This window comes from Rhamphochromis longiceps, linkage group LG5 (genome assembly GCF_057381845.1).
Source record: "Rhamphochromis longiceps isolate RC_006_pf linkage group LG5, R_longiceps_female_GT1.1, whole genome shotgun sequence".
NCBI lineage: Eukaryota > Metazoa > Chordata > Actinopteri > Cichliformes > Cichlidae > Rhamphochromis > Rhamphochromis longiceps.
In genome coordinates, this window is record NC_140561.1 from 22,317,702 (window position 1) to 22,343,840 (window position 26,139).

The 26,139-nt window shown below is 40.4% G+C and overlaps 4 protein-coding genes across 9 annotated transcripts; 2 read left to right on the forward strand and 2 right to left on the reverse strand.

The window, feature by feature from the left end:
- Positions 1 to 1,123: 1,123 nt before the first annotated feature.
- Positions 1,124 to 4,523, reverse strand: LOC146669978 (WD repeat-containing protein 82-like). Its single transcript, XM_085406642.1, has 9 exons — positions 4,149 to 4,523; positions 3,950 to 4,050; positions 3,797 to 3,863; positions 2,613 to 2,712; positions 2,105 to 2,221; positions 1,847 to 2,002; positions 1,670 to 1,739; positions 1,449 to 1,591; positions 1,124 to 1,349 (listed from the first exon to the last, which is right to left on the reverse strand). Exons 1-9 carry the CDS (start codon positions 4,307 to 4,309, stop codon positions 1,317 to 1,319), a joined length of 948 nt encoding a protein of 315 aa, XP_085262768.1. The 5' UTR covers positions 4,310 to 4,523; the 3' UTR covers positions 1,124 to 1,316.
- Positions 4,524 to 4,754: 231 nt separating this feature from the next.
- rpusd4 (RNA pseudouridine synthase D4) lies at positions 4,755 to 7,399 on the forward strand. Its single transcript, XM_085406650.1, has 6 exons — positions 4,755 to 5,323; positions 6,036 to 6,243; positions 6,330 to 6,423; positions 6,614 to 6,764; positions 6,854 to 6,951; positions 7,045 to 7,399. The coding sequence occupies exons 1-6, from the start codon at positions 4,912 to 4,914 to the stop codon at positions 7,243 to 7,245; spliced, it is 1,164 nt and encodes a 387-aa protein (XP_085262776.1). The 5' UTR covers positions 4,755 to 4,911; the 3' UTR covers positions 7,246 to 7,399.
- Positions 7,400 to 7,578: 179 nt separating this feature from the next.
- Positions 7,579 to 16,555, reverse strand: qrich1 (glutamine-rich 1). Of its 5 annotated transcripts, none has more exons than XM_085406645.1 (12): positions 16,424 to 16,555; positions 15,022 to 15,281; positions 14,879 to 14,947; positions 11,766 to 11,903; positions 10,865 to 11,671; positions 10,336 to 10,495; positions 10,002 to 10,156; positions 9,790 to 9,904; positions 9,317 to 9,425; positions 9,071 to 9,222; positions 8,892 to 8,982; positions 7,579 to 8,804 (listed from the first exon to the last, which is right to left on the reverse strand). In XM_085406645.1, the coding sequence occupies exons 1-12, from the start codon at positions 16,428 to 16,430 to the stop codon at positions 8,615 to 8,617; spliced, it is 2,253 nt and encodes a 750-aa protein (XP_085262771.1). In that variant the 5' UTR covers positions 16,431 to 16,555; the 3' UTR covers positions 7,579 to 8,614. The 5 variants fall into 5 exon arrangements, with proteins under 5 accessions (XP_085262771.1, XP_085262769.1, XP_085262772.1 ...); XM_085406643.1 differs by lacking the exon at positions 16,424 to 16,555 and adding an exon at positions 16,288 to 16,393; XM_085406646.1 differs by lacking the exon at positions 16,424 to 16,555 and adding an exon at positions 16,183 to 16,338.
- LOC146669981 (proline-rich transmembrane protein 3) lies at positions 16,331 to 21,987 on the forward strand. 2 transcript variants are annotated; one of them, XM_085406649.1, is made up of 3 exons: positions 16,331 to 16,467; positions 19,128 to 19,621; positions 19,956 to 21,987. In XM_085406649.1, the coding sequence occupies exons 2-3, from the start codon at positions 19,144 to 19,146 to the stop codon at positions 21,593 to 21,595; spliced, it is 2,118 nt and encodes a 705-aa protein (XP_085262775.1). In that variant the 5' UTR covers positions 16,331 to 16,467; positions 19,128 to 19,143; the 3' UTR covers positions 21,596 to 21,987. The 2 variants fall into 2 exon arrangements, with proteins under 2 accessions (XP_085262775.1, XP_085262774.1); XM_085406648.1 differs by lacking the exon at positions 16,331 to 16,467 and having other exon boundaries at positions 16,667 to 19,621.
- The last annotated feature ends 4,152 nt before the right edge of the window (positions 21,988 to 26,139 follow it).

The following is a 26,139-nucleotide window of genomic DNA, read 5'->3' on the forward strand; positions in this document are numbered from 1 at the left end:
CAGATCGAGGGAGATTATCAGTGGTCTTGTATGTCTTCCATTTTCTGATGATTGCTCCCACAGTTGGTTTTTCACACCAAGCTACTTGCCTATTGTAGATTCACTCTTCCCAGTCTGGTGCAGGTCTACAATACTTTTCCTGGTGTCCTTCGAAAGCTCTTTGGTCTTGGCCATGGCGGAGTTTGGAGTCTGACTGTTTGAGGCTGTGGACAGGTGTCTTTTATACAGATGATGAGTTCAAACAGGTGCCATTCATACAGGTAACGAGTGGGGGACAGAAAAGCGTCTTACAGAAGACGTTACAGGTCTGTGAGAGCCAGAGATTTTCCATGTTTGAGGTGACCAAATACTTATTTTCCACCCTGATTTACGGTTAAATTCCTTACAAATCCTACCATGTGAATTCATGGATTTTTTTTTCACATTCTGTCTCTCACAGTTGAAGTGTACCTCTGGTGCAAATTACTGACCTCTGTCATCATTTTAAGTGGGGGAACTTGCACAATCGGTGGCTGACTAAATACTTTTTTGCCCCACTGTATTCCAGGCATTTAGACATGTGTACATCATCTACACGATGAAACCGAGCATCAGAATCGGTCAGACAGGCTGAGGAAGTAGACTGGTACTTGCATCGTCATTCATTTCTGACCACGTCCATCTCTTTATCACCACAGTGTAGTGGTCTTCAGATGGCTGCTTCAATCAGGATAATGTGCCGTGACACGAAGCGTAAACCATCTCCAACTGATATCCAACTTCTGTGTCTTCATGTCAATATGGACCAGAATCTCTAAGAAATGTTTCCAGCACCTTGTTGAATTTGCGCCACGAGGATCTAAGCTAGGGTAAAGAAGCACAGGATTTGGAAACACACACACACACACACACACACACACACACACACACACACACACACACACACACACACACACACACACACAGAAAACTCTCACTTGTTAGTGTTTGTCAGTTTACACTTATACTTCTAATATTGTTCGTTAATACAAAGGAAAAATAATAATAATAAAAGCACTTGTTGGAATTCAGATAATTCCTAGCAAACGTTTGAGGAGGGATGAGGGACAACGTTTAAAAAACAAGATTTTTTATTATATAACTTTAAACCAGTTTATTATAAAACCATCAATAAAAGCACAATTATTATTTTTTAAAAACACAGGCAAATAAAAGCTAATGAAACATCTTTTTAAAAAAAGGTAGAAACAACATAACATTTTTCCAAAATATTCCTTGGTCATGATGTTTGTAAAGGAAGGTCCAACTTCACTCCATGATGGTGACCTTTGGTGCCTTTACAAGTCATCAACACACGGGAGCCAAAAAGTCTGTTGAGAAAATAATTTTTAAAAAGTCAAAATGAGAACAATAAGCAGTTTTTCCAGCAGGAGATCAATGACACACTGGTAAGATAGGCTTGCTCTCACCGTGTTAGAGCAGGCACTAACAAACGTCATGAATCTGGGGTTGAACTGGAGCGCACTGATGGGTCCTGGATGCTTCCCATCCAGCACGGCCACTTTCATTCCACTCTCTGTGCTCCAAACGTGAACTCTCCCGTCTTCTGAGCCTGGAAAAACCAGAGTGTTAACAGGAAGCTTAAAGGAAAAGGCTCAAATCTAAAGTTTGAGGGTTTTTTTTAGCTTACCAATCATGACAAACTGCGAGTCAGGTGTGAAGCAGGCCTCCAGTGAGATGCCTTTACTGTTGTTGTAGCCCTTAAAATGAGGAAAGACAGGGATGGCTTCAGCATGTAATCTGAAAATAATTATATTAACATAAAAACAGATGCAATTCCGTATTTTTGTTCCAATATGTCTCTTACGGAAAAAGTGTGCAGAACAGATCCATTGAAAGCATTCAAGACTCCAATAATCCCTTTATTTGTAGATATGAGGATCTGCTTCCCATCACTACTGAATTTGAGTCCAGTCCAGTCACAAACGCGATTAAACCTCGTTTCAAAACAGGCAAACGGGCCCTTCAACGGGAAGATTTTCAGATAATTAAGAATTTCATTTAAGGCTTTTGGAAAGAATGCATGTGAACACAAACAGAAAACCCTTAATGGACTCAGCTGTACCTTGTCAAAAGCACGAAAGTCATAGAGTTTAACTGTCTTTGAATCCACTCCTGCAGCAAATATCAGCCCATCGGGGTCAAACGAACACAGAGGTGTCCCCAGTGGATTTATCAAACCCTGAAAATCAGAGAGATTGTGCAACATAAACTGGTAACTTTCAAGAAATATGCAAAAGAATCCTCAATAATGACCACTTTCTGCATCACATGTTTTCATATTTATGTGTTTATTTCCATTTGGTGTTTATTTACTCCTTATATTTTTGCAAGGTTATGTTTCTGGTATTACCCATAGATTTATTATGTCTGAGCAGATCCAAGAGAGATTTGGAGACCTCTGGTGGTCAAGACTACTCAGGGACTACTAATCAACAGCACTTTAATAGGCAGTATTTTGTGTCACAATATAAAGCACACTATTCTATTACTGTAGCTGTTATTACACATTTGTAAATGTGTACAAATGGCAGAAGAAATGGAACTTTTCAATCAAGTGACAAACTACTTACTTGAGAGTTTTGACAGTGGAGGTCCCAGATCCGGATAGTCTTGTCCAGTGACCCAGAGATAAATGTGTTATCCACCGGAGACAAGGAGAGAGCAGTAACCCTGAAACCCAAACAAACTGGTTTTAACTGATCAGGATTGAGCTAATGTTTTATTGAATGTAAAATTACTTTAAGGAAAGACAGACAGGAACAAGCTTTTCAGGAATGCACACTATATGCACATCCACAATGAGAATCTGAATTCCTCTGCAATCCAAAAGTGCTCTGTTGGACTGAAATCTGTGACTCTGGAGGCCATTTGAGTGCAACGCTTTGTTTCATCCAAATTTTGATCCTAACATCTCAAACTTACAGGAGAAATTGAGAATCATTCAATCAGGCAACGTTTTTCTTCTGTTGTCTAATTGTAGCGATATAAACCGTAACTACTGTTTATTGTTCTTAGCAGACAGGAGTGGCACCCAGTGTGATCTTGTGCTGCTTTAGCACATCTGCTACAGAAATGTCTGGAGAGCATTCAGAGATGCTCTATTGCATAACTTGGTTATAACGAGTGGTTATTTGAGTTACTATTTCTCTCCTTTCAGATCAAAGCAGTCTGACTATTCTCCTCTGTCACCAACGAGGAATTTTCACCCAGAGAAATGCTGCTTACTGGAATTTTTTGCTTTTTCAGATCATTTTCTGTAAATCTTGGAGTTGGTTGTGTGGGAACATCCCAGCAGATCAGCAGTATCAGAAGTACTCAGACCAGCCCGTTTGGCACCAGCAACCACGCCACATTAAAGTCACTGAAATTACCTTTGTTCCCCATCCTGATGCTCAGTTTGAAATTCAGCACATCACCTTCACCATGCCTAAATGTATTGAGTTGCTGCCATGACACTGGCTGATTAGATATTTCCACTAAAATCCAGTTCAACAGGTTTAGCTAATAAAGTCACCATTGAGTGTATATTTCTGTATTTTTATGAGCACACTGGAGAAAGCTCCAGAAAGGTAGAAAATGAGAATTCCACTCAACTACATTTTATTCTATTTAGTCTGGTTACAGTAAATAAAAGCATGTCCATTTACTTAGTAGGCATATAGGGTGCATACTATATAACTGTCTGCTTTCACTGAATACCAGTCTACATGTTTACAGTTGTGGTTGATTAAGGTTGTGTGTTTGCTTTACGCACCTCTTAGTGTGACCTGGGAAATATCGGATGTACTTGTTGTCAGTGAGCGAAAGGTATCTGATGGTATCTGAAAAATATCCCAAAATATATTTCATTTTCCAAAATGGACCACTAACTGTATTCGCATTGCTGTGCATGGCGTCAAGTGTTTACCATCCAGTTTGTTGGAGCTGTAGATCACTGTATTTGTGTCTCCATGCGTGTAGCGGATGAGGTCTACTCCATACTTTTTGCTGAAGAGGTTGCTTTTGCACCTGAGAAAAGCACAAGGACACCATAAGAACACAATGCAGTCACATTAAGGATCTTATTTATCATATACAGTATACTGTCTACAGTGGCTGCCACTTACTTTCCATCTCGCATGTCATACAGCAGTATGCGGTCATCGTCGCTGCTTGTTATCACATTTTCACCATTTGGGCTGTAGTCCACGCAGTTGACCTTCTCTTCGTTTTTCCGATGAGTCCTGGCCACTCTGAAACATCGTAATACACCGTCTGTGATCTTCATAGCTGCAGGCTTTTACCAAGAAAGCATACGTTAGGAGAAAAAACACTCCATCAGCTTCCTGTCTGAGATTTAATGAAGCCTGGTAATTATTTCGGTTTGGTTGAGCTATGCGCATCTGCTGTCCATTAGATCACTAAGGTGCTTGTATTTGCATTATGGCAACAAAAATCCACAGCAGACAACATGCAACTTTGTAACAACCGGAAATTATGATCGACTTAGTTTTATTCATCTACCAGGCGGGCGGTGCTTGCCAGAAGCTATAATATTTTGCAGTTGTGACCTGGCGGGCCGTGTAAGCGTAGTTAACAAATACACCCGTTGAGAGAAAGGCGGAAATTACCGGAATGCTTTTTTACATTTACGCAGTGTGTATTTGTTATGTTTAAGAGCATTTAAACGGATAGTTATATCGTTTGTCGTTTGGTTTTATCTATATAGTGTCTAATATGTCGGAATTATTTTAATTTGAATGAATGGATGAAATTATGCTTTTATTCTGAAAGGCTTGGCCCGGAACTTCTTTAATAACTTCAGAGTTCATGCTTGTGTTTTGAAGCTCGTGTGCGCCGTCTGGTCTGTGAGGTTCACTCAGTGCCGTGATGAACAGCTGTGGGAGACTAGCGCGTGTGTTTGACCGGAGCTCCGGCCTGGATGTGCTCTTCTGTCTGGCCAAACCCCGGACAACCTGCCGCCAGTGTCCGCAGACAACACCGCCCCTCGCCCGGGGTCAGAGCACCGCTGCCAACCACACTCCAGGCTCCGACGCAGATGACAAACCCCGTGTTAGAGCCGTTGACCTGGCCCGTAAGATCCGAGGAGAGAAGTCGAAGACCCGAGAGACAGCGCCTCCCATGTCTGCCCAGCAGAGGAGGGTGATGGAGCTGAAACGGTTCAGTGTACAGTTACAAAATGTGCACCCCAACGTGCTCGCCAAACACCTCCACAGAAGCGTGCTGTACCAGGACAAGGATGTAGTGATCGTCAACAAACCCTACGGCATCCCTGTGGCAGGTAAACCAACACTGGGCTGTCTTCTTTAATCTGATTACACTGACAAGAAGTTTGAAAAAGTTTTTATTTTCAGTTTGAAATAAAAATAAAAATCAACTCATTGTAATGTTAAGAAAAAAAACAATATGAGATCTTTGTAACATGGTGTTTTACAATGGACATGGTCAGCAGCAATATTCAGGTAGACTGTGGTGTTTAAACGATGGTACTAAAGGGCACAGAGTGTGCCAAGAAAACATCGTCTGACATCATCCATTTGTACTGTTCTGTGTGAACCCGAAAGATGATTGGGAAACTTTATAAAATACTCAAACCTGCCTGTCTGACACCAAGAGCCATGCCACATTTAGTCTTTTAAATCACCTTTCTTTCCCATTCTGATCATGGCTCTGAACTATTGACCATTATTGATGCCTGCATGCTAAATTAATGTGATTATCTAATTAGATATTTGTATTAATGAACAGTTAAACATGTGTATGAAAAATTATGTGGTGAGACTATATTTTATTGTTGTACATATTAAGGTGTTCTTAAACAGGCTCAGTATTGTTGTTATTATTATTATTATTATTATTGTTGTTGTTATTGTTAGGAGACATGCAGTATCATTACTGAGAACAGCTGGAATGACCATAAAAATGTCAGCTATCACACTGAAGCTGGGATGTCTAACTGGCACCACAAATGTAATGTTGCTGCTGTCTCCCAGATGACTCCGACGTCACATCCATCACCTCTGTGCTTCCTGTTCTCTCAAAAATGATGGATGGGATGAAGATCAAGTCTGATTCTCAGCTCATTCCCTGTCTGGGTCTAGAAAAGGACTCAACGGGAACTCTCCTGCTGGCCAGGAGGGATGAAGTGGTGGAGCACGTACTCGCTCTGAATAGAAATAACAAAGTGGAGAGGAAGTACTGGTGAGTAGGGGAAACTGATAAGGATTAATTAAATAATGTACATGCTAATATTCCCACTGCATGTTAGTTATGTTGTTCCTTTTCAGGGTTATCACGGTTGGTGTTCCTGTGCCATCTGAAGGTCTGATTGATATTCCCATCATAGAGAGAGAGGTCACAGGTCCTCAGCCACACTACAAGGTGCCTCTTATTCTGTATGATCATTGCTTTAAACATCCTTGTATGTACGGCTTTTAGCTTAGTAGTTAGTATGTTTATTACACATTAAATTAGTTTGGGTTTGTTGTCCAGAGCATTTGAGTAAATTACTAGTTATTGTTTAAATAATGGTGTGCATTTTCCAGTCTCATAACAACTTCTTTGATTTCAGATGGCTCTGAGTCCTCTTTACAGACTGAACGATGAAGGTGATGGTGTAACCAAAGTCCGAAGTCATCGCCAAGCTCATCCAGCATTGACCAAGTACAGAGTCCTGGACAGCAGTAGTGGTTGCAGCCTTGTGGAACTCCAGCCTTTTACAGGTAACAGTGCACATGTGAACAAAAGGAAATCATCCCAAAAACCTGCCTGGGCACATGTTCGGTATTTTTCTGCTTCATTGTGTTCACAGGAGTGAAGCACCAGATGAGGGTTCATATGGCCTTTGCTCTCGGGTGTCCCATTCTTGGTGACCACAAATATTCCCACTGGAGCAAACTGGCACCACAGGTAAGATGTTTACAGTCTCTTTTTTAACATGTATAAGAGTTTGATTTCTATTTTGTCACAAATGATGACTAAATAATACATTTCCTTCCACAGAAATTACCAGAACGTGTGTTGGGAAAACTTGGGATTGAACAGAGCAAGGTTCGGCACCTCCCCCTTCATTTACATGCACGACAGCTGACGCTGCCAGGAAGCAGCCAAGCTGACGTCAACGTGTCCTGCCCGCTACCGAAATACTTCACCCAAACACTGGGCCGACTGCATATAACTCTCCCAGATAAAAAACAAACGTGATCATCTCCTTGCTTTGTTCAGCGTTTAACAGTCCAACCCTGTTAAATGTAATTTAAATGTGGAATAGAACATCAGGATGTGTAACTACAGCGCCGATACGTGTGATAGTGGACAGATGTGGAACAGAATGTGTTAATTATTAAAAACTGATGCTATGGAACTGAATAAGAACCATTCAAATGCGTCATTATTAAAAAGACCCACAGCTCACTTTTTCTTTTTAGAAGACAGTAATCATTATGTTTCAGCTTGACATGACTTACTACAAAGATTCCATCTGCATATATTGTTTAATAACCTACTATACACACATACATGAAGGAATACGTTGGCAAAAATCCTTGATGGGTGTTTCAGATGTTAGTTTTATCCTGAGAAAAATCTGAATGACTACAATATACAGATATAGGTGACAAATTAAAGGGAAAAAAATCCAACAGTATATGGTGTCTCAGTTATGCTGAGGGAGTACGTCTCAGCTCACATTAATCCTATGTTAAAATGCTTCAGTTTTGACACGAGTGGCATCTCCCAGGATGCAGGAAGGGGTTGAAATACTTGAGCTATGAAATTATGAATCAGGCTATGACCTCTGGAGTCACCAGATCTTAAACAAAAAGTGCCCTGCGGGGGAGTTTGGGCCAACATGGCCACTACCATGGTTAAAATACCCATTTAGAGGATATCTTCTAGATAAAGAAAAATTGTGTCCTTCACTACAGCTGAGTTAAAGAGGCAGCACAGGCAACCAAGTTACTGAAACACACTGGTTTTGCCTTCAATTTGTCACCGATCTGTAGCACTTAACCATGTGAATGATTGAGTTTTAACTTATTCCACAAGCAATATCATGTAATTATGTTTTGGAAAAAACAGGCACAAGTATTTCAGATTCAAACTTATCATACATGGTCCAAAATGTATTTTTTAAAAAAAAGTTGTGAGCACTGGTCCCTGTAACTGTCTTAAGATTATTACTAGTGGTACTAGAGAATTAAGACGTGAACAGCCTGTGAGGTTAAGAAAGAAAAGATTACAGTTGTTTAATCATTTATAAGATTGACTTTGTACATGAACGTGTATCATCTCTGCCCAGCTGAGAAGAGACTAAAGTCTTGCTCACTTGCCGGTTCAAAAGTTACAGAGGTGATATCTTACAAAGGCAGCCAAGAGAACGAGAAGTCCAACCCACCGGTCAAAAACAGAGATAATAAGAAGAGAAGAATTTATGGATCTGATGAGCATAATCATGATACTCTCCTCAGAAGTTGTTCCACTTTATTTTAATGGCCATTGATGATAATAGTCAGGATGGATACTGCATAGTCAACAATCTGGAGAACAAGTTCCTGTGAGCCAAGTCCTCAATCTAGCTCACATTTTCTGGAACAACACAGATGATCTCCTGGATCTCTCTGACCACGATGATGCGAGACAGCATTTGTTCCACCTGCTGAATTGTGAGGGGCTGAGAGGAGTACCACATCGGGCTGTTTGGTGCAACGACAGGCTCTGGAGTCATGTAGTACGCATCGTTACGTCCTTTAACGCTCTGTGGGCTGGAAAAGAAAGTTAAGCATGTGTCTGGGGGTGTAAACTGAAGAGTAATCATCACATAAATCCTACTAAGCTGAAGTGCTGCTCACCATTTGAAGAGGTAAAAGTCATAAAGTTTGATGGGACAACGAAGAGGATTCGCAGGATCCTCGATCTGCTCTTCATACATGTCATCGGTTCCTAAATGATGCAGTACACAGCAACAGGTCAACAACGGGCATTTCTGCTATCCAACACTGAGCTAATCACGACCTGAGCAAGAGAGTACCTTTTTGTCCAGCACTGTGTAGGCCTTGCCCTTTGAGAAGGCGAATACTGGTTGCTTTGTCCTTGGCGTTAGTTGGGTTCTTCCTTGAGTGTCTTAAGACTTTAGAGAAAGCTACTTTCATGTGCTGTTCAGGTGTTATCAAGTGGAAATACCTGCAACAAATACGACATTGTACCATATTCGGTATTTGACTCTGAGCGATTAGAGAGAGGATAAAAGACTAAGGGCCATTCAATGGTTACTCACTTAGTGTTGAAATACATTAGAGTTGTGAGCAATGTGGAAGGTGAATGTGCGCCAAGCTGTTTACACTCCCACAGCATCTCCTCTGTCACGTGACTTGGGATGATATAACCTAAGAGGAAAACATACCATGAGTACGGCAGGATTCACATGCATGTGTTTAAGGCTTCAGCGCATCTCCGTCATGTTGAACAGGATGATGTGATCCCGAACTAAATCGTCGATCTGCTGCTTAGCTCGTCCTTGCCAAAAAAAATGCTGTTAACTGCATAAGGTTAGTAAAGTGCAGCTAGCATGGCTAATGCAAACAGGCAACAGAAGCTCTTTTAATCTTGTGAATGACTGATGATTGTTGCTATGACAATCATGCCAGAAAAGATCCCAAATGTCAAAGATGTATGTAAACACTCGACAATGGACATGTAAATGCTGCCTGAATATCGAAAACAATTACAAAATTGTGGATTTTGCCTTACCTAAAGGATGCACAGTGGGTTTCCAGTCGTGCAGGATTTTGTGTAAACTTTCGCAAAATCGAGTGTAATATGGATCATTGAAAATATCATCCACACGTCCATTTTCAGAAAGATACTATAAAAAAGAAAAAAAAAACAACAACACAGAAAAGCAATTTCAGCCTTAGTTTTATTCTTCCTGCCTTTTTGTGGTTGAGTATGGAGATACTAACCTTCTGTATACACAAGAAAACATAATACAGGACATCGGGAGCAAACTGTTCGTCCTCGGATCCTCGTGCCTCCTGAGTCATCAGGGAAAGACCCAAGTTTAACTCCGCCACTGCACTGGATACCAGATCTTCCTGAAAACGCAGGGGCTGACGACCTGAACGCAGAAATACCAGAAAACACTACGTTTGGAGAAGCAGTGTAAAACTGACTTTACTTCTAGGTGACTAAGAATAACAGTACGTACTACAGAGTGCCAACAGCAAAATGTTGTGACTTCCTCTGGTTTCAGCAAGAGCTCACTGTTACTGAGACAACTGTAACAGGCCTACTTACGTCCTATGGGCGCAAGCTTTGTTGTTTCCCGTTTGCTTAGTTCAGCATTTTTTCTCTTCACCCAAAGGCGCCAAACCTCCAGCCCTTCCTCTGGCTTTAGACACACAGGAACCAGAATCTCTGTGGGTGCTTCGCCCTGAGCTTCAGTGGCTACTTGACCCTGCAGTAGAAGAGCAAAGGAAAAAAAAAAAAAAAAAAAAAAAAAGGTTTTTGAGAAAGATGGCAGCAGAGTTAAACACATCTTATTAATTACATGATGGTAATTCATAGTATGATAATACTGTTATGTTGTAACATGGTATTGTTATGATTAGTAGTATTAACTAGTCCTAGTTAAACTAGTTCACATTCTTAATTCAGAAAGGAAAAAAAGGCTAAAAATAAACATGAACTTTTGAAAACACCATCATGATTATGACCAAAGCAACAATTATCAGTTATGTTCTGTTACATTTGCACAGGGCAAATTTAGTTCCAGCCATAATCATCGAGGACCAGAGTACAACTGTAAGACGGAGTCTTTTCTAACCTGCAGATGGAGCTGCTGGTCTTGTCCATCTTCCCCTTGACTCTGCTGTTGATTTGGGTCCCATATTTGCACTGACTGTGTAGTGTTGTATGTCCCTCCTACGGTCTGCACTGCCACGGGGATATGAATGTTGCCGTTCATGAACTGTGCTGGGAAGAGGGTCTGCACGATCTCTTCCTGCGTTGCAGTGGTGGCCGAATGCACGTCGGCAGACCTCGATGTGGAATTTGGGGACATTTTGTCCTTGCCGTTGGCGGTAGTTACTTGCACTGTGCTATACGTCTCCTGTGGTATAGCAATGTGAGTTACACCCTGCTGCTGTGGAGTGGAGTACACAGGGATGGTCCAGGTCTCACCTTGGGGACCTGTGATTGTTCCTGTAGTGCTGTACAGCTGAGCACTGTCAACTGTGAGCAAATCCGGTCGTAGGGACACATAACTTTGCTGCTGGCCTTGAGGGATGGCTAAAACTGTAGCCACCTGCTGCCCCTGTGGAACAGCATACGAAACAGCTAGGGGGACATCCATCTTACGCTTCTTGGCTGGTTGGAGAACAGTGGGGATAGTGCTGGGCCTCCGCTCTGCCTCCCTGGTAGAGTCCTGTTGCTGAGCAGGAGTCATGGTCTCAATGGTCTGGATCTGGATTTGTTGCCCACCCTGTAACTGAATCTGCTGGCCGGCCTGAAGTTGAATTTGCTGTCCCCCAGGCAACTGAATATGCTGCATTCCCTGCAACTGGATTTGTTGGCCACTTGACAGTTGGATTTGTTGTCCTCCAGCTACGGCGGCAACCAACTGAGCCTGAATCTGTGAAACACAGTAAACATGTTTTTTTTGTTTGTTTGTTTAAATGGGGAAACATGGAAAAACCTGATAGACGTAACTGAAGTTAATCCTCTACCTGCTGTTGCTGCTCCTCTGTGAGCTCTCCTGCCTGCACAAGCTGGGCTGTTGAGATTCCCTGTATGTCCTGCTGAGAGGGGTGGGCCACCTGAAGAACCTGACCAACTGTTTGGCCCTGCTGTTCTTGGATCTGAACCTGGCACAGAGGGAGAGTAAGAAAAACAAACAGACTTGTAAGCAACCTTATGAATCATAAACACACTGAAATACTTTTCTTTGACATTTCTGCTATGAACAACACAACAGTCATCAAAGTCATAAGGCGTCTCAAGTTTATACATTTGAAGTCTCAGTAAGATACACCCATGTCTGAGGTGACCGATCCTGTTTTAATTACATTAATGTGAATTGAACAAGCATGAAACAGCAACCATAATCCTGAGAGAAAGTTGATCTTTTTTTTGGCTTGTGATACTTCATAGAACTAACTTCTGCTACTAATCAAACAGATATTTCATTGATTGTGCTACAAGGTCTTTAATTATCTGCACAACAGGCAAACAAAAAGCAAACACCCTCTTTCCAATTACATTAAAAACATTTACATTGCTTTAATTTTTATTGCACAGAAGGACTACAATGTGATGGTACAAATCAGTATAACCAGTCAGAAATGTATCCTCCATTTCCACCTGCACCTTTTCCTACTGAAGAATCATTGTGACCACAACATTTTTCTGTAAAGTGCTCCTTTGCGTGGTTTTCACATTTCCTGTTGGCTCTGTATGCATACTTAAATACTAAGTGAAAGATCTTCTGTTTGTATTCAGTAGGAAAGGGATTCCTTCCAGTGAGCCTGACTGTAGCCTCTCAGAAGGCACTGCTTTGATATTTGGATTGGATATCAGTCCAATACTCGATCCAACTTTTTGGGTCAGTATGGGATCCATTCCTTTGAGTTCTACAATGTTTTCTGTTTGCCAGATAACAGCAGCAGTTAGCGCCACAGCTAACACAGCATGGAGGGAGGTTTGGGGTCATTTCATGCTGCTACACCAACAACTTCTATCTGTACATCTGCAGAAGCATTTATTTAACTGGAAACTTTCCTCCTGTTTACTTTCACTCTCATTATGCTCTGTCCAGTCATGCAAGATGGAAAGTTTTGTGTAACACTTTTTAGGAGTGTTTACTAAACTTATGATATAATTATAATTTAAAATGTGATCAAGTCAGTTAAAGTTAATTTCACTCCAGCTGTCTCATTCTTGATGAAGAAAGTACAACGCCTGTAAATGACACCAGTTTGCAGCCTAATGACTCCAGTCCAGTGCAAATAGATTAAATGAACAAGAATATATTTCTATATCCTCCCTTTTTCAATAATAAATACCATAAATTCTGTAAATTTATAGCCTGTTTTTAACCCTAACCCTTTTCAAAACTTGTGAAAACTTAAGTGGAGTATGACCTCATTTCATACAAATGATTCACATCTATAGCTGATAAAGACAACACCAGTACACATTTTATGTGCTATAAGAGTGTCATATTTTGATGGTTTGGCTACAGCAATGTCTCACATTTACATTTTCAAATGTAGGACTAGGAGAAAAACCCAGGCATGTCTGAGAGGAACAGCAACATGTCAGCCTCTGATAGATTTAGTAAAAAGGGAGCTACCTTTCAAATATTCCAGAAAACCACTCCTGCAAAAGGTGGAGAAACTTTGAGGAGAGCCTCGCAGCTCCTGACATGTAACCCAAAAGTAAACAAATGCCTCAAACTAAGCATTACTACGACAGGAAGAGCCAATGGTGGGTAGAAATTACCAAATCAATCACCTGCAGGTGTTTAAACAGCTCAACCCAAGAAAAAAAAAACAAAAAACAACATAAAACATTCCGGGTAAAAAAAAAAAAAAAAAAAAACGTTTTCAGGTTAATTATATGACAATACTGCGCAGGTGTTTGAGGTTAAGCTACTTTAGTTATTGATAAACTCAAATGTTAAGCAGTTATTTTATATGTTTATACAGACTTACATGGAAACACTACCTCGGCTACTTTTGTGATTACATTTGACGTATGCTGTGTCACTGTATGTAATGCTGTTGCCATCTTGTTTTGACAGATTCACATTTCAAATTTCATTTCAGTAAGAGAGTGCACTTCATGTACTTACACTTACAAAAAAAGCTGCTGTCTGCAAGTGTTTAAAATTTTTGTATTTTTTTTTCTATATCACCAAAATTAGCACAAATTTTCTGATGAAATATCATGATATAAATTTTGAATCTATAATTACCCACCCTTATTTCAATCTCTTCCTCACAGTGAGAAATACAGCTTTCTAATCCAACACTGAGATCAAATCAGTACATCAGCAGAGACTCACAGTCAAAGCAGTGGTGTCAGATCAGAAAGGGAAAAAGCTGGACTGGTACATCCTTAGTAGCCTCAGGTTTTTAATGTCAACATAGATGCATTCTCATATGTGTGACAGTGTATCAGGCTATGCTATGGAGTAATGCAAAAATAACGCACTGCTTTTTAAAACAGTAACTAATAATTTGTAACATATTCTGGTCTCTATGTAATGACACAAACACTAGTGAGTAATTGTGGTGTGCTGAGACTGAGAGGACAATCGGCTATATAAAATTTAAACACACTATGTTTTTGTATGAGGTTAGGCAGGAAGAGTCTCTGTGGACTACGTTTGCAAATGACATCATGTTCGATTAGTTTAAATTTCTAGGATCAACCATGCAAAGCAACAAACAGTGCACAACAGAGGTGAAGAAGAGAGTGCAGGCAGGGTTGAGTGGATGGAGACAAGTGGCAGGGTGATTTGTGACAGAAGGATAGCAACAAGAATTTAAAAGACGGTAGTGAGACCTGCTCTGATCTACGGTTTGGAGACAGTGGCACTGACAGTAAGACAAGGCGGGACTGCAGGTCACAGAGCTGAAGTTGCTCAGATTTGTTTTTGGAGTGACCAGGATGGATATGATTAGAAATGAATACATCATTGGGCCAGGTCAGGTTGAGCAGTGTGGATGCAAACTTTGAGAGTTTGTGTGAAAGAGGAGGATAGGGTGAGATAGGGTGAGATGGAGGCAGATGATCCGACCAATAACAAGAGCAGCTGAAACAAGAAGAAACTAACCTGCACTTGAAGCTGCTGTTCAGATCCTTGATGCAGCTGGGGTGACATCTCTGTTGAGGTCACCTGTACCTGTTATAAAACATTTACATGTAATTGCAAACCACCAAACAACATAATTCAACACCCAATATAAAGTGTCTTACTGGACAGGCCAGCTCCAGGAGAGATCCTGCCACCTCCGTGCTGTCTGTGTAAACACAGTTGGCACCCTGCTGATGGTACACCATGGCTGTACTGGTGGCTGCCCCTTCCTGCTGGCTGAACTCCTGCAGCACCTCTGGGCCCTTGGCAAGAGACTCCAGGAACTCCTTCATCCTGTGCTGAGGCACAGTGCGGGCCTTTTGCCGCACATATTCGTCAAAGGAGACCACCCCACTCTCCTGCTCGTTCATCGTCACTGGACCTGGAAAGGAGATTTTTCTTTTACACTTCTAAGAGCACAGTTACATCCATTACATCCTAAACAAGCTGCATTTGCAATGTTCATGTAAAATGATGAGAGACAGCTTTTCTCTCTTACATACAACTACAATGATGCAGTTTAAATGTTTGTCAGTAAGGTTGGGAACGTTAGGGTTGCTATGTTAAATGCATTTGGCTTGGAGCTAATACAATGACTGTGCTTTGCTTAAATCAACTTTTCCTACAATTAAGAAACACTGCAATCACAGATTAGCTGAAAGGTAAACCTAAATGTTTACTATGAGCGATTAACTGGGTTTAATAGCAATGAAGTAATGAAGCAACGCACCAACAATGGTGCCTGGTTTCATTATATTGACAGTTTATGTGACAGCTAGTTGTTAGCATGCTAGCTTAACAATGTTAGCTAGGCGCTGTTTTGCCACAACCCATATGGATAGTTCACTGAGTAGCAACCGCCGACTGCATTCTACACTGTTGAATACCAATATAATTTATGCCGTAACTTATACAACACGGCTATAGTTTTACTCATAATAGAGGCTATCGAACTGTATTTAACACAGCAACACCTCGCTGGCTAACCACTGTGCTAACGTTAGCTAGCGAGCTAGCTCGGCTGCTCTGGATCCTGTCATGCTACCTTAAATAAAATGAAATCCTCTTGTTTCCGCCAAGGCACGGTGTTTAAAACCAAAAAGCCGATAAACGTCTAACAGCTACCACCAGCATACCATTTACTTGGCTACATAGCACATTTTAGCAGCTGTGCAATACCGCAAAACAATGCCGTGATTACACGGAGATAAAATTTAACCATTGGCCGATTCTCTGACGTCTGCTTATTTCACGCTGAGCTCCGGGTTGTGTTAATAGTTTACCACTTCCAGCAAAGCGCAGGTTTAGTTATGCGGCGAAATCCCACGTCGTATGTCCAAAAAAACACCACTCAGCGACACACGCACAAAACCCCACACACTGTTTACCAAGTGAGACATAAAATGACGGAAGTATAGGCCCCGAAAACAACGCGGCTGCTCTCCACACTGCTCTGCCAACCAACGGGCTGATAACTGCAGCTCCCATCCCGGTAGCAAGAGCAGCACTGTTATGAAAACTTACATGACATTTGGACGAGAAGTGCAACCACATTTGTGTAGTTAAAGGTAGGGCATGTCTCATCTGTAACGGTGGGTCAACCGTAATCTGGCAGTGCAAGATAATCACAGTCTCTCAGATTAAAACAGGGTCATTTGCATTGAAATGATAGAACCTATATACACAGATACCCAGTTTGAATGATCGCAATAAATAGACAGCCTTTTACAATACCACTCCTTTCATTGAGGATTAATTTAAAAATCAGACAAAATAATGACTGATCATTGTCATACTATTAGATATCTGTTCTAATATTACAGAAAAGTAGGATCTGTATAGTTTTAAATTAGATAGATATTGGCCACATTATGTGGTTAATTGGCCTTGGTTATTTATTTTATTTTAAAATATTTTAGTAGGGATTCCTTACTTAAATTATTATTTTCGGTCAAACTGTTTTTATGTTACGATGTCTCTGTTTTTGATTATTAATCATTTTATTTTATTATTAACTGTTTAATTTATTTCCTCTGACTCTGGAAATCAAGATACGTGACTTTAAATGAACACAAACATTTTCTTCCAGGATGGTTCTCCTGAAGCTTGGTAAACATGAATGCATGTGCCTTTAACTTGTTCTAACTTCCCCAGTCTGCCTTAAAGAGCCAGGCATGTGCTACTGAGGGCCTCCCCCTGTTCCCTCCACAACAAACTGCCTCTTGCCCTTCTTAAGGTGGACCTAGACAGATGCGCTGTGTGCATAGGCTGTGTCCTCTACACACTGGATTGGAAAGAGTTAATTCCCACACTCGCTGCAGACTATCTCTGACTCTACAAGGGCTCTCTTATGGCAGCGTTTATGTAGTATGTGTACATTTTTCTTTAACTGCTTAACATCTTCCAGGGTGTTGGCAACACATCTAGGGTTAAGGATAGGTTCTTGTTAAATGTCCACCCCTGTTTATAGACTTTAAAACACCCAAATTCTGAGTCTATTATAATTAACCCCTTGAGGTCTCTCATCACAAGCAATGATCCTAGAAGATGTAATTTAAAAAGAAAATGTCCAAATTCTTTGCAGTAAGGGGACAAAATTATTTTAACATATGCAACAGAACTATTTTTTCCAGTATAATATATACTGGCTTTTCTCCAAAATACAGGGTTACGTTTATGGTTTGAGGCTAAATTGGGGCTGTCAGCAAAGATGACTTGGAACTAAGAGGGTTCATGGAAAAAACGAAAGTCATAATGCGGTGAATCTTCATTTGAAATGTAACATCTTCTAGTTTCTGAAAATCTGCCTGTTTAGCAAAATCTAGCCCGAACACTATCACCATGGTGGACGTTAAGAGGAAAGAAAGCTGATCCATTATTGATAGAGAAAAGACCACAGGATTCATCTGAGTGGTGACTAACACTCTCCTAATTTGATCATAAAGCGTAAGTCTTTCACATGCACACTCTGGAAAAATAATAAGCTAGTAAGTTGGCATGAAACAGCTTACTTGGCTCGTGACTTACTGGCTTATCACTGCAGGTGACTTTATGCCACTGTAAGAATCTTAATGTAATCCTTTTGAGAAGGATTTACCTTTAAACAGCTGCCATTAAAACAAAACAGAAGGCTTGTAGGTTGTTATTAACAGTCGGTCATTTACAACTTTGATTTTCATTTTAAAATCCTTCATTTATGAACACTGCAAACAATAAACAGGAATTATTTATTCAACTTTTTTTCTCCAGAAATGGGCCATGGTAATCAGGTCTTTGTTTTACTAGCGACATAGTGATGGAAAGTTGCCAAGTAACCAGCAGGTGCAATAAGCCGTTAGTTAGTTGTGAGCGCGCCAGTCAGTATGTTCAAGGCTCACTGTGATGCACCTTGTGTATCACCTCAGAAATCAGGCTTTACACATACTTTTACCAGAGATGCAGCACAACCTGTGATGCACTAAAAAGAAAGCAGAAAATAAGACTTGATCGCAGGTAAGTCAATGAGTTAGACTGATTTGACAGCTGAATGATGTGTTGTCATGTGTGTTTTATACTTGTGTTTGCCTGAATCATAACTGAACTATGAAGGGGTAAAATATTTCAGTTTTTCAGAGTTTTTCTGGATTCACAGCATTTTCTAGTCTTTCTAATTGCATTTAGATACCTATTGTTTACACTGCCTGATTTATTACTGAAATGGCTACTTTATATTTTTGGTCCGACTGACTCATATTGTGAACAGTTTTTCCAAAGTTGTGTTGTAATTTTGCTGATTCAAATGTGCATTTATTGTAGAGGGTGCACATCCTCCAGATTACACGTAGAAAATATTGTCATTTAGAACTGAAACATAAAAGTTCGTCTGTGTGAATCTAAATATATTTAATAATCATTTACCTCCCCATTATGGCTGTGAAGAAAGTGTTTCAGTGTTTATTTCAAGGTAAAATCAAGTTTTAGCCATCTTGACATCAATAAATATTTTTAGTACATATGTTTGTGTTTACCAAAGCAGTTTTTGATTATTTAGTTGCTGTGAAAGTGTGGCAACAAAAGAGGAACTTTTTATTAAAAGAGGCTTTTTATTATCTTGGTTGGCTGAAGTTTTGCGTTAGCTTCAGAAAAACTGTAAAGCATATTTTTAGACTGTTAATTTTAGTGCTAGGGACATCAGGAACCTGAATGCATGGAAACGTGTTTCAGTGCTTTCGCTCTGTCTTCTCTACAGATCTTGGCTGTCAAAAATGGGGCGTCTGCTCTTTGTGACACTAACCGTGTCCCTCTCTTCACTTGGAAGCCTTATTCAGTCTTCGCATTCACCATCCAACTCTGGCTCAGTCCAAACAACTCAAAGTGGAGCCAGAAACAACAGCAGCCTGGACAGCTTGGCCAGGGAAGTAATCTTTCAATCAGAAAGCCCTGTAGAAGGCAGCCGGTATAGTGTTGGCAGCATGGAGTTGCAGCAACTCATCAATCAGGCTGTCACTCCATTGAGCAAAGAAACCCACTCTGGGTCTGGAATCATAGTGGGGACAGAACCCAGCCTGCACCACTCAGGGCCTCTGGACCAAAGAGCTGACAAAGCTAATACTTCAATTACAGGAAACACTCACCCCAGTGCACCCGTAATCTCAGAGGGAGCTCTGCTGGAAGGCGGCCACATAACAGCAGAGCGCTTACAAGAGAGTCATACCTCTGCTGTGAAACACAACTTCCCAACTCGTAAGTAAAGCTGTGATATGGAAGTGAAGTAGCGCACATAGTGCATTACTTGACGTTTTTCTTTAACTGCATCAAATTGTCAGGTGGTCACAGTGAGATCTAGTATAAAATTATATCCTTCTTTTCACATTTTTGTATGAAAAATCAAATTTAAATCTATTTAAAAAGCAAATAAAGTAAAAGTGATTGATATTGGATCTTTTGGTTCGATGTAGCTGTCTGTGACACTGCATGCTGTGCAACTATGCTGGTAATCGGGCTAACAGTACAGTATGTAAAAATTCACCATGAAATTATTTTTAATTAAAAATATAAAATCTTCTCTTTCTTTCAGGTGGAGACCGCCCTAAACTTCCTTTCCATACCAGTGCGTTTACTTCCATGATAAATTATAAACCTTCAGAACCTGGAGGCCCCTGCGTGCTGGGTGTTGGGCCGTGTATTGTTCTTAAAAACTTTAATGGCACCAGTCTGCTCTGGGACGACATGAGGCGCACACTGGCGTTTGCCTGGGAATTGCACGTCTTTGGGTCTGCCAGCCTTTTCTTGCTGATGGCTTGCCTGGCAGTTGTGGGGACGGCTGGAGCATGTACGCTTCCTCGGCCCCTCTGTTACACCCTGATCCTGGCAAATAGCTTCCTAATCATGGGTGGTTCTTTGCGTACCATCCTCCTCATACTTGACCCCTATGGTACCCGTCAGATTCTGTCTCATGCCACTCTGGCAGCGCTACATAATGTTCCTCTGCAGCTTCTTCTGTGGGTGCAGCTTGCTCTCGCTCTGGTTACACTGAAAGGGTTAAATTTATTACTTTTCCCACTAAAGCTGCAGCACCCATGGGTGGTTGGAGGGTTTGGTATATTTCATTGCTCTGCATTATTTGTAGCCGATCTATACTCTTTAACTTTAACCCCTGCTGTCCCTCTTTTGCTACAGACCCTTTCCCTCTGCTGGGGCCTCCCATTTTGCTTGGGGATCCTCACAAAGGCCCTTTCCAATCTGCAACCCTTTCTCAGGTCCTCTTTACCACAGTGGGCTCCTTCACAGAGGCCCGAGAGGCGCGGAAAGCGAGTCATAGCAGGGTGCGCTTTCCTTGGGGTGCTATGCTGCAGCCTTCAGATGTATAGTCTCTTCTGGCTTTATGGGCTACTGGGAAACTGGAGGCGCTTTGGCTGGGGCTGGTGGCTGAGTCAGTTCTGGGCGAGACTCCTTGAGTTAGCCTGGGGATTCTCTTTGCTTGTCCTGGGATCTTGGATCTTCTGGACTCCATCTAAGGGTCACACAAGGGGTGATCATGTGCAGAGCAGAGTGGAGGCATTCAAAAGAATGGAGGATAAAAGCTTTTGGGATAGGGTGTTAGCCACTGTGTGGAAAGTCCCACTAAAAAAATCAGATAAAAGCTGGGAAGACCTGATGCCAAATAACTGGTCCAAATATAACCTGTCAAAAGCAGGTATCAGCAACAACATAATGTCCCCATATGATGATCGAACATCCACCCAAATATCAGAGCACAAGTCTGATCCTGGTAGTAGCAGCTCGGACTCTCAGGCAGCATTGCTGTGGCAAAAAGTTGGTGAACGTGAGTGTATTCTTTCACTTATAGAGTTTGACATGCGGCCCCCATCTCCTATTAACCTCAGGCGCAGCATTGACAATGCTTTTCACCACGGACAGCTTGTAGCAGGGAGTCTGTTCACACCTCCGCCTCCCTCATGGACAATGGGCACCAATGATGAAGACGGTGGTCTAAAACCCTTCCCTCCAGCTTTTATCAGCTACGGCTGGATGGACACAGAGTCCATTTCGGCATCTCTAGACCATTTCCAGGCCAAAGAACCAGTACAGTCACCCAGTGCTGCATCTGAAAATAATGGCAGCAGTGAGTCTAAAGCTGCTGCATACATGAGAGAGGAATTCTCTGCAGTGATGCATCAGCATTACTGGTCAGATGACGATGTCACAGACCTCTAAGGACATAAACTTCTTTTACATAAACTATCATATTTCTTTTAGTAAAAACTGTTTACTATGGGTGGGTTTGATAATGCAAAAATACAGTCAGTATGACCTGAAATTTGTCACTTTTTATGTGATCTTTATGTTTTTGAGAAGATGATGGTACTTTCACTTAAATAAATCTGTTGAGTCAGATTTTTTTCTCCTAGTGAATAATATGAGTATTTAATAATAATAAAGGTCTAATATGTTTTGTTCTGTCAGTGTTATTTGTGTATGTAGGACAGATGACCTTTAATTCAGCAGGTTACCATCTCTTATCTGTTGACATCTGATTAGTGTACCAACAGCGACTGGATGTTTTTACTGTCTTGTTTGTAAATCAATTTGAATTTATATGAATAATATGATCAACAATAAATTTAGAAATTGAAAGAATAAATTTTGTGCTAACCATGTTTTACATCATACCAAATTTACTTTTATTGATTTTGCCTCAAATATGTGTGTGTGTGTGTGTGTGTGTGTGTGTGTGTGTGTGTGTGTGTGTGTGTGTTTGTGTTCAAATCATAATAATGGCAGTCAGCATGGAGGTGTAAGGATGTAATCTTTTAGTAGATGTTTAGATCACTGAAAACTGGTTTACGTAAAGCTGAAAAACCGAGAAACAGAAGATTTTGAGAAGAGGTGAAAAAAAGAATAGAATTTAAACATTCGATTTTAGACATGGGTGTGGGTAATTATCCCGAACAAAAGGGAATTAATTAAACTTAGTAGCATTTAGTTGTGTTATTATTCAGCTTGAATTGTTTGATATAACTACCAGTGTTAGAAAAAAGGAATCTATTGGGAAGAACTCAAAATTTTCAAAAAGTCATAAATTGACAAGAAAAAAAATTGTACAGAGACAAAGTGGTAAATTCAGGATTAAATAAAGGCACATTTACAAGAAAAAACCTCAGAAACATTTGAAATTTTCTGAGTTTTCTTTTTCCTGCTGAATTTGGAACTTTTTTAAACCTACATTTTGTTTTTTTTAATCGCAAACTCGATGGTTATTTTTCCCATAAATATTTTAATCTTCTTATTTCTACTTTCAGTAGCCCCAATGCATATGTCGTAATGTCGTATTTCTCAGTGGTGCGCAAACACAAAAAACAGGATAACAGAGCTGATTAGTCCAGTACATGCTTATCATACACAACAAAGACTTCTCCCGCTACAGGTTGACATGGCAATGAATGATTGGTCAACAGTTTGAAAAGGGGGTGGTTCTGGAGATTACCTTTGAAATCATTTTACAAAAGCACCGTTATATAATAATTAAAGGTGTGATGCCTTGCCTCCATTTGCTGTATGTTGCAGTGACAGTTTCTCAATCGTTTTTCAAACTTTGTGATGATTTGTGATGATGATGCAGTGGGTGCTGTGCAAACACCTGCAGCAGTGTGATTGATGTTTAGCCTAAAACTTTGCTGACATTCAAATGTGACCATCAGAGTGACTTAAATTGGTAAGTTTCAATAGCCTAAATACCATCTCACATCTGTCTTATTAAAGGTGGTGTGTCCGGCGACTCACTGTTTACTTTTAAACAAAAGATTTGTTAATGATTAATTTTAAAATGTAAATTATTCATTTGGAATAGATCATAAAAACCCAGCAGACCACATCAATCAAATCAAAAAGTCTGAATATATTTAATATTCTAATTATTCTAAATCAAACACTTTTCATTTAGTGTATGAATATTGAATATGCATTGATAATATTGAATTTAGATTCACTAGATTAAAAAAAAAGATTAATGGTTAATAATCAGATATTAAAACTACTGGAGTGTTTACACGTGTAGCATCTGTGGATCTATTGTTAAACAGTTTTCTGAACAGTTGATATTTACTGCACCTTCTAATTGATGCATGTGCTCACAGATCAAGGTGTGATGGGCCCTCTTGTGGTCAAACATTGTAAACAAACATTTACTCAGTTTATTTCCTTGCAGGATAAAGAATATTCACTCCTTCCTTTATGAGCGGATGGTGAGTTTTTGGTTACTTGCCTTTTGCGACCCAACATTAACCCTACTACAACACCAATCGCACCTCCTGGTGAAAGTGGTCAGGTCCTGCGGCAGACTCAGTACCCTCAGTTCCCAGTGTTTCCACAATACGTAGTTCCCACACTTATCACACATGTTTATGGTATTCCCTACTACATCCGTAGCTTCCCTCAGGTACCGTTGCAAGCTTTGTAAACTAAGAAGTGCCTGCACTTCCCTACCCTGAATTCTCATTTAGGCCTCATGTCTTGTTTCCCAGACGTGAACTGCCTCTCCATAGTATCCACAATATCCATTTCCTCTGTTCTCACAATTCCCTGTGGGACCTGGAATTTTCCATCCCACAACCCCATCTCACCCTCTTGCCCCTCCTCCATGACTGTGGTTTTTGTAACCATACCTGTGGCCACAAATGATCACAAGTCCAATAAGTTCCCCACTTGCCTGTTTCTAGTATTTTCTCAATATACTTTTCTGCCATTCCCTAACAAACTGCTCGTATCTCCAAAGGATCAAACTCAAACTGCCGAGCATCTTAAACCTGTAAATCCAGAAGCCCACACCACAATACCCGAACACTCAGACTAACCAGATGCCTGTGGTGTGTCCATCAACATACTGCTGTTACTATGTCAACAACAGTGTTGCCACCGCTCAGAAGCCTTTGACTCAAACATTTTATCATCCACACCCTTACAAGTAATGACATTATGTTCCTCGTGAGGCTGCCATGCCAGTATTTCCTGATCCTTCAGCCACACCTCTTACCAGCACAGCTCCATCAGCTCAGAGAATTTCAGCCTGTCTGCCGTGTTTCCTCTTTGCCCTTTCCTTTATCATCGGAGGCCAAAACTGGATACACAATCATTGACTGAATTTGTTTAAAACACTCATACTCAACTGTTTTGTCGTGTTTTTCAGTCAGTCCATCACCTATCCTTTGGCATTCCTTAATGTGTACATTTATGCAGGATTGCTTTCTTTCATCTGTACGCTGTGAACAGGTTGCTGTACATTTTACATTAACTCACTGGCAACTGGATGACAGCAAATTATTTTCAGTAACTATGTTGCTGTAGTTTAAGTTGCAGTAAAATTACTGTAAATACTTTTTACATTAACTTAATAGCATACAGCTGCCAATAACTTATTTTATTTTATTATTCAGTCTGTAAGAAAATTATTGTATTTGTTGTTTTTATTTATTTTTTAATTATAGCAACAGAAGTGTCACAAAAGTCACTCTAGTTGAGCACTGCAAACCACATCTAACTTTCCATAAAATAAAATATAAAATCACAATTAGTCACGAAGACCTGTCACTACAAGATGCTTTTTAATTGTTAAACGTACAATTAAAACAAATTACAACAAATAACAATTATACTCATATATGGCGTCTTTTCGCTTGGTCTTAATATTAATAACTAATAAACACGCCTGGCTGTCCTAATATCTGCAACAGTAACACAGTGCTCTTATCATATCAAATCAAACATTCACCTGATGATGGTATGAGATGCAGAAACAGAGATTCACTAAAGTTATTAGTATTAGCTATTAGTTTAGCAGCATCACTAAAATTAAAAACATGTTAAAAAGTTAGGCTTGACTATTGAAACCCTTTATTTCAGGCTGTTCTACAAGCTACCTGAAAAACCTTCAGTTAATCCAAAATAATGCAGAGAAAGTACTAACAAGGGATAGAAAGAGACACAATATTGACCCAATATTGGCTTCTCTTCACTGACTCCTGTTAAATCCAGAGCTGAATTTAAAATCTTTACCCTCACATTCAGGGTACATTCATAGAAACATAATCCCAACAGAAACTGCTCTCAGGCTGCAGGCCTGTTTTTAAAAGTAGAATTCAACGCAAAACTGTCACGGTCTGGCTGGGGCAGACCGTATGTGTTGCAGAGGAGGACTCAAACGCAGACCAAAACGTGGTGTGGATTAACAAAACAAGCCGTTTGAGGTTAGCAACGAGGGTACAAAATAATAGGGCATAGGTGAAAACTAAACAATAACCTAAACTGGGAGAACTAATAACAAAACATGAAAAACCTTAACCATAGTGAACTGACATGGGTACCTGGAGATGAGACATGGATGAGCAGACGACCTGACAAAGAATGGCTGAGAGCACACAGACTAAATGGACACAGGAGGATAATGAGGGAAGTGGCAACACATGGGGAACCAGCTGACACACATGAACATAACGACGTGACAATGGGAGAGTAAAACTGAACACGATGAACACAGACACACCAGACCTCTTCACAATAAGACAGGAAACAGTGAGATATAAACATGACAACCTGGACTGACAACATACGCCACAGACATAAAATACATGAAAGCAGGGGAGACTTAACATAGTGGAAACACGAGGGGAAAATAACTAGTAAAACCTAGGCATGATAATGATAAACTTAGGAAACCTGAAGGCTACATAAACTAAACACAAAACGCTGGGTCAGCAGACCCAGGA

What these genes read in the sequence shown, in the direction of transcription:
- LOC146669978 (XM_085406642.1), bottom strand. Translation starts at nt 4,309, where the DNA reads ATGAAGATCACAGACGGTGTATTACGATGTTTCAGAGTGGCCAGGACT. An exon ending in TTCCCAGGTCACACTAAGAG is followed by an intron (nt 2,713 to 3,796) that starts GTGCGTAAAGCA and finishes TTTGGGTTTCAG; the next exon opens with GGTTACTGCTCTCTCCTTGT. An exon ending in TCCACTGTCAAAACTCTCAA is followed by an intron (nt 2,222 to 2,612) that starts GTAAGTAGTTTG and finishes TCTGATTTTCAG; the next exon opens with GGTTTGATAAATCCACTGGG.
- qrich1 (XM_085406643.1), bottom strand. Translation starts at nt 16,387, where the DNA reads ATGGGAGCTGCAGTTATCAGCCCGTTGGTTGGCAGAGCAGTGTGGAGA. An exon ending in ACCAGCAGCTCCATCTGCAG is followed by an intron (nt 10,496 to 10,864) that starts GTTAGAAAAGAC and finishes CTTCTACTGCAG; the next exon opens with GGTCAAGTAGCCACTGAAGC. An exon ending in TTTTCTTGTGTATACAGAAG is followed by an intron (nt 9,905 to 10,001) that starts GTTAGTATCTCC and finishes TCTTTTTTATAG; the next exon opens with TATCTTTCTGAAAATGGACG.
- LOC146669981 (XM_085406649.1), top strand. Translation starts at nt 19,144, where the DNA reads ATGGGGCGTCTGCTCTTTGTGACACTAACCGTGTCCCTCTCTTCACTT. An exon ending in GAAACACAACTTCCCAACTC is followed by an intron (nt 19,622 to 19,955) that starts GTAAGTAAAGCT and finishes TCTTTCTTTCAG; the next exon opens with GTGGAGACCGCCCTAAACTT.
- rpusd4 (XM_085406650.1), top strand. Translation starts at nt 4,912, where the DNA reads ATGAACAGCTGTGGGAGACTAGCGCGTGTGTTTGACCGGAGCTCCGGC. An exon ending in GGAACTCCAGCCTTTTACAG is followed by an intron (nt 6,765 to 6,853) that starts GTAACAGTGCAC and finishes TTGTGTTCACAG; the next exon opens with GAGTGAAGCACCAGATGAGG. An exon ending in GGAGCAAACTGGCACCACAG is followed by an intron (nt 6,952 to 7,044) that starts GTAAGATGTTTA and finishes TTCCTTCCACAG; the next exon opens with AAATTACCAGAACGTGTGTT.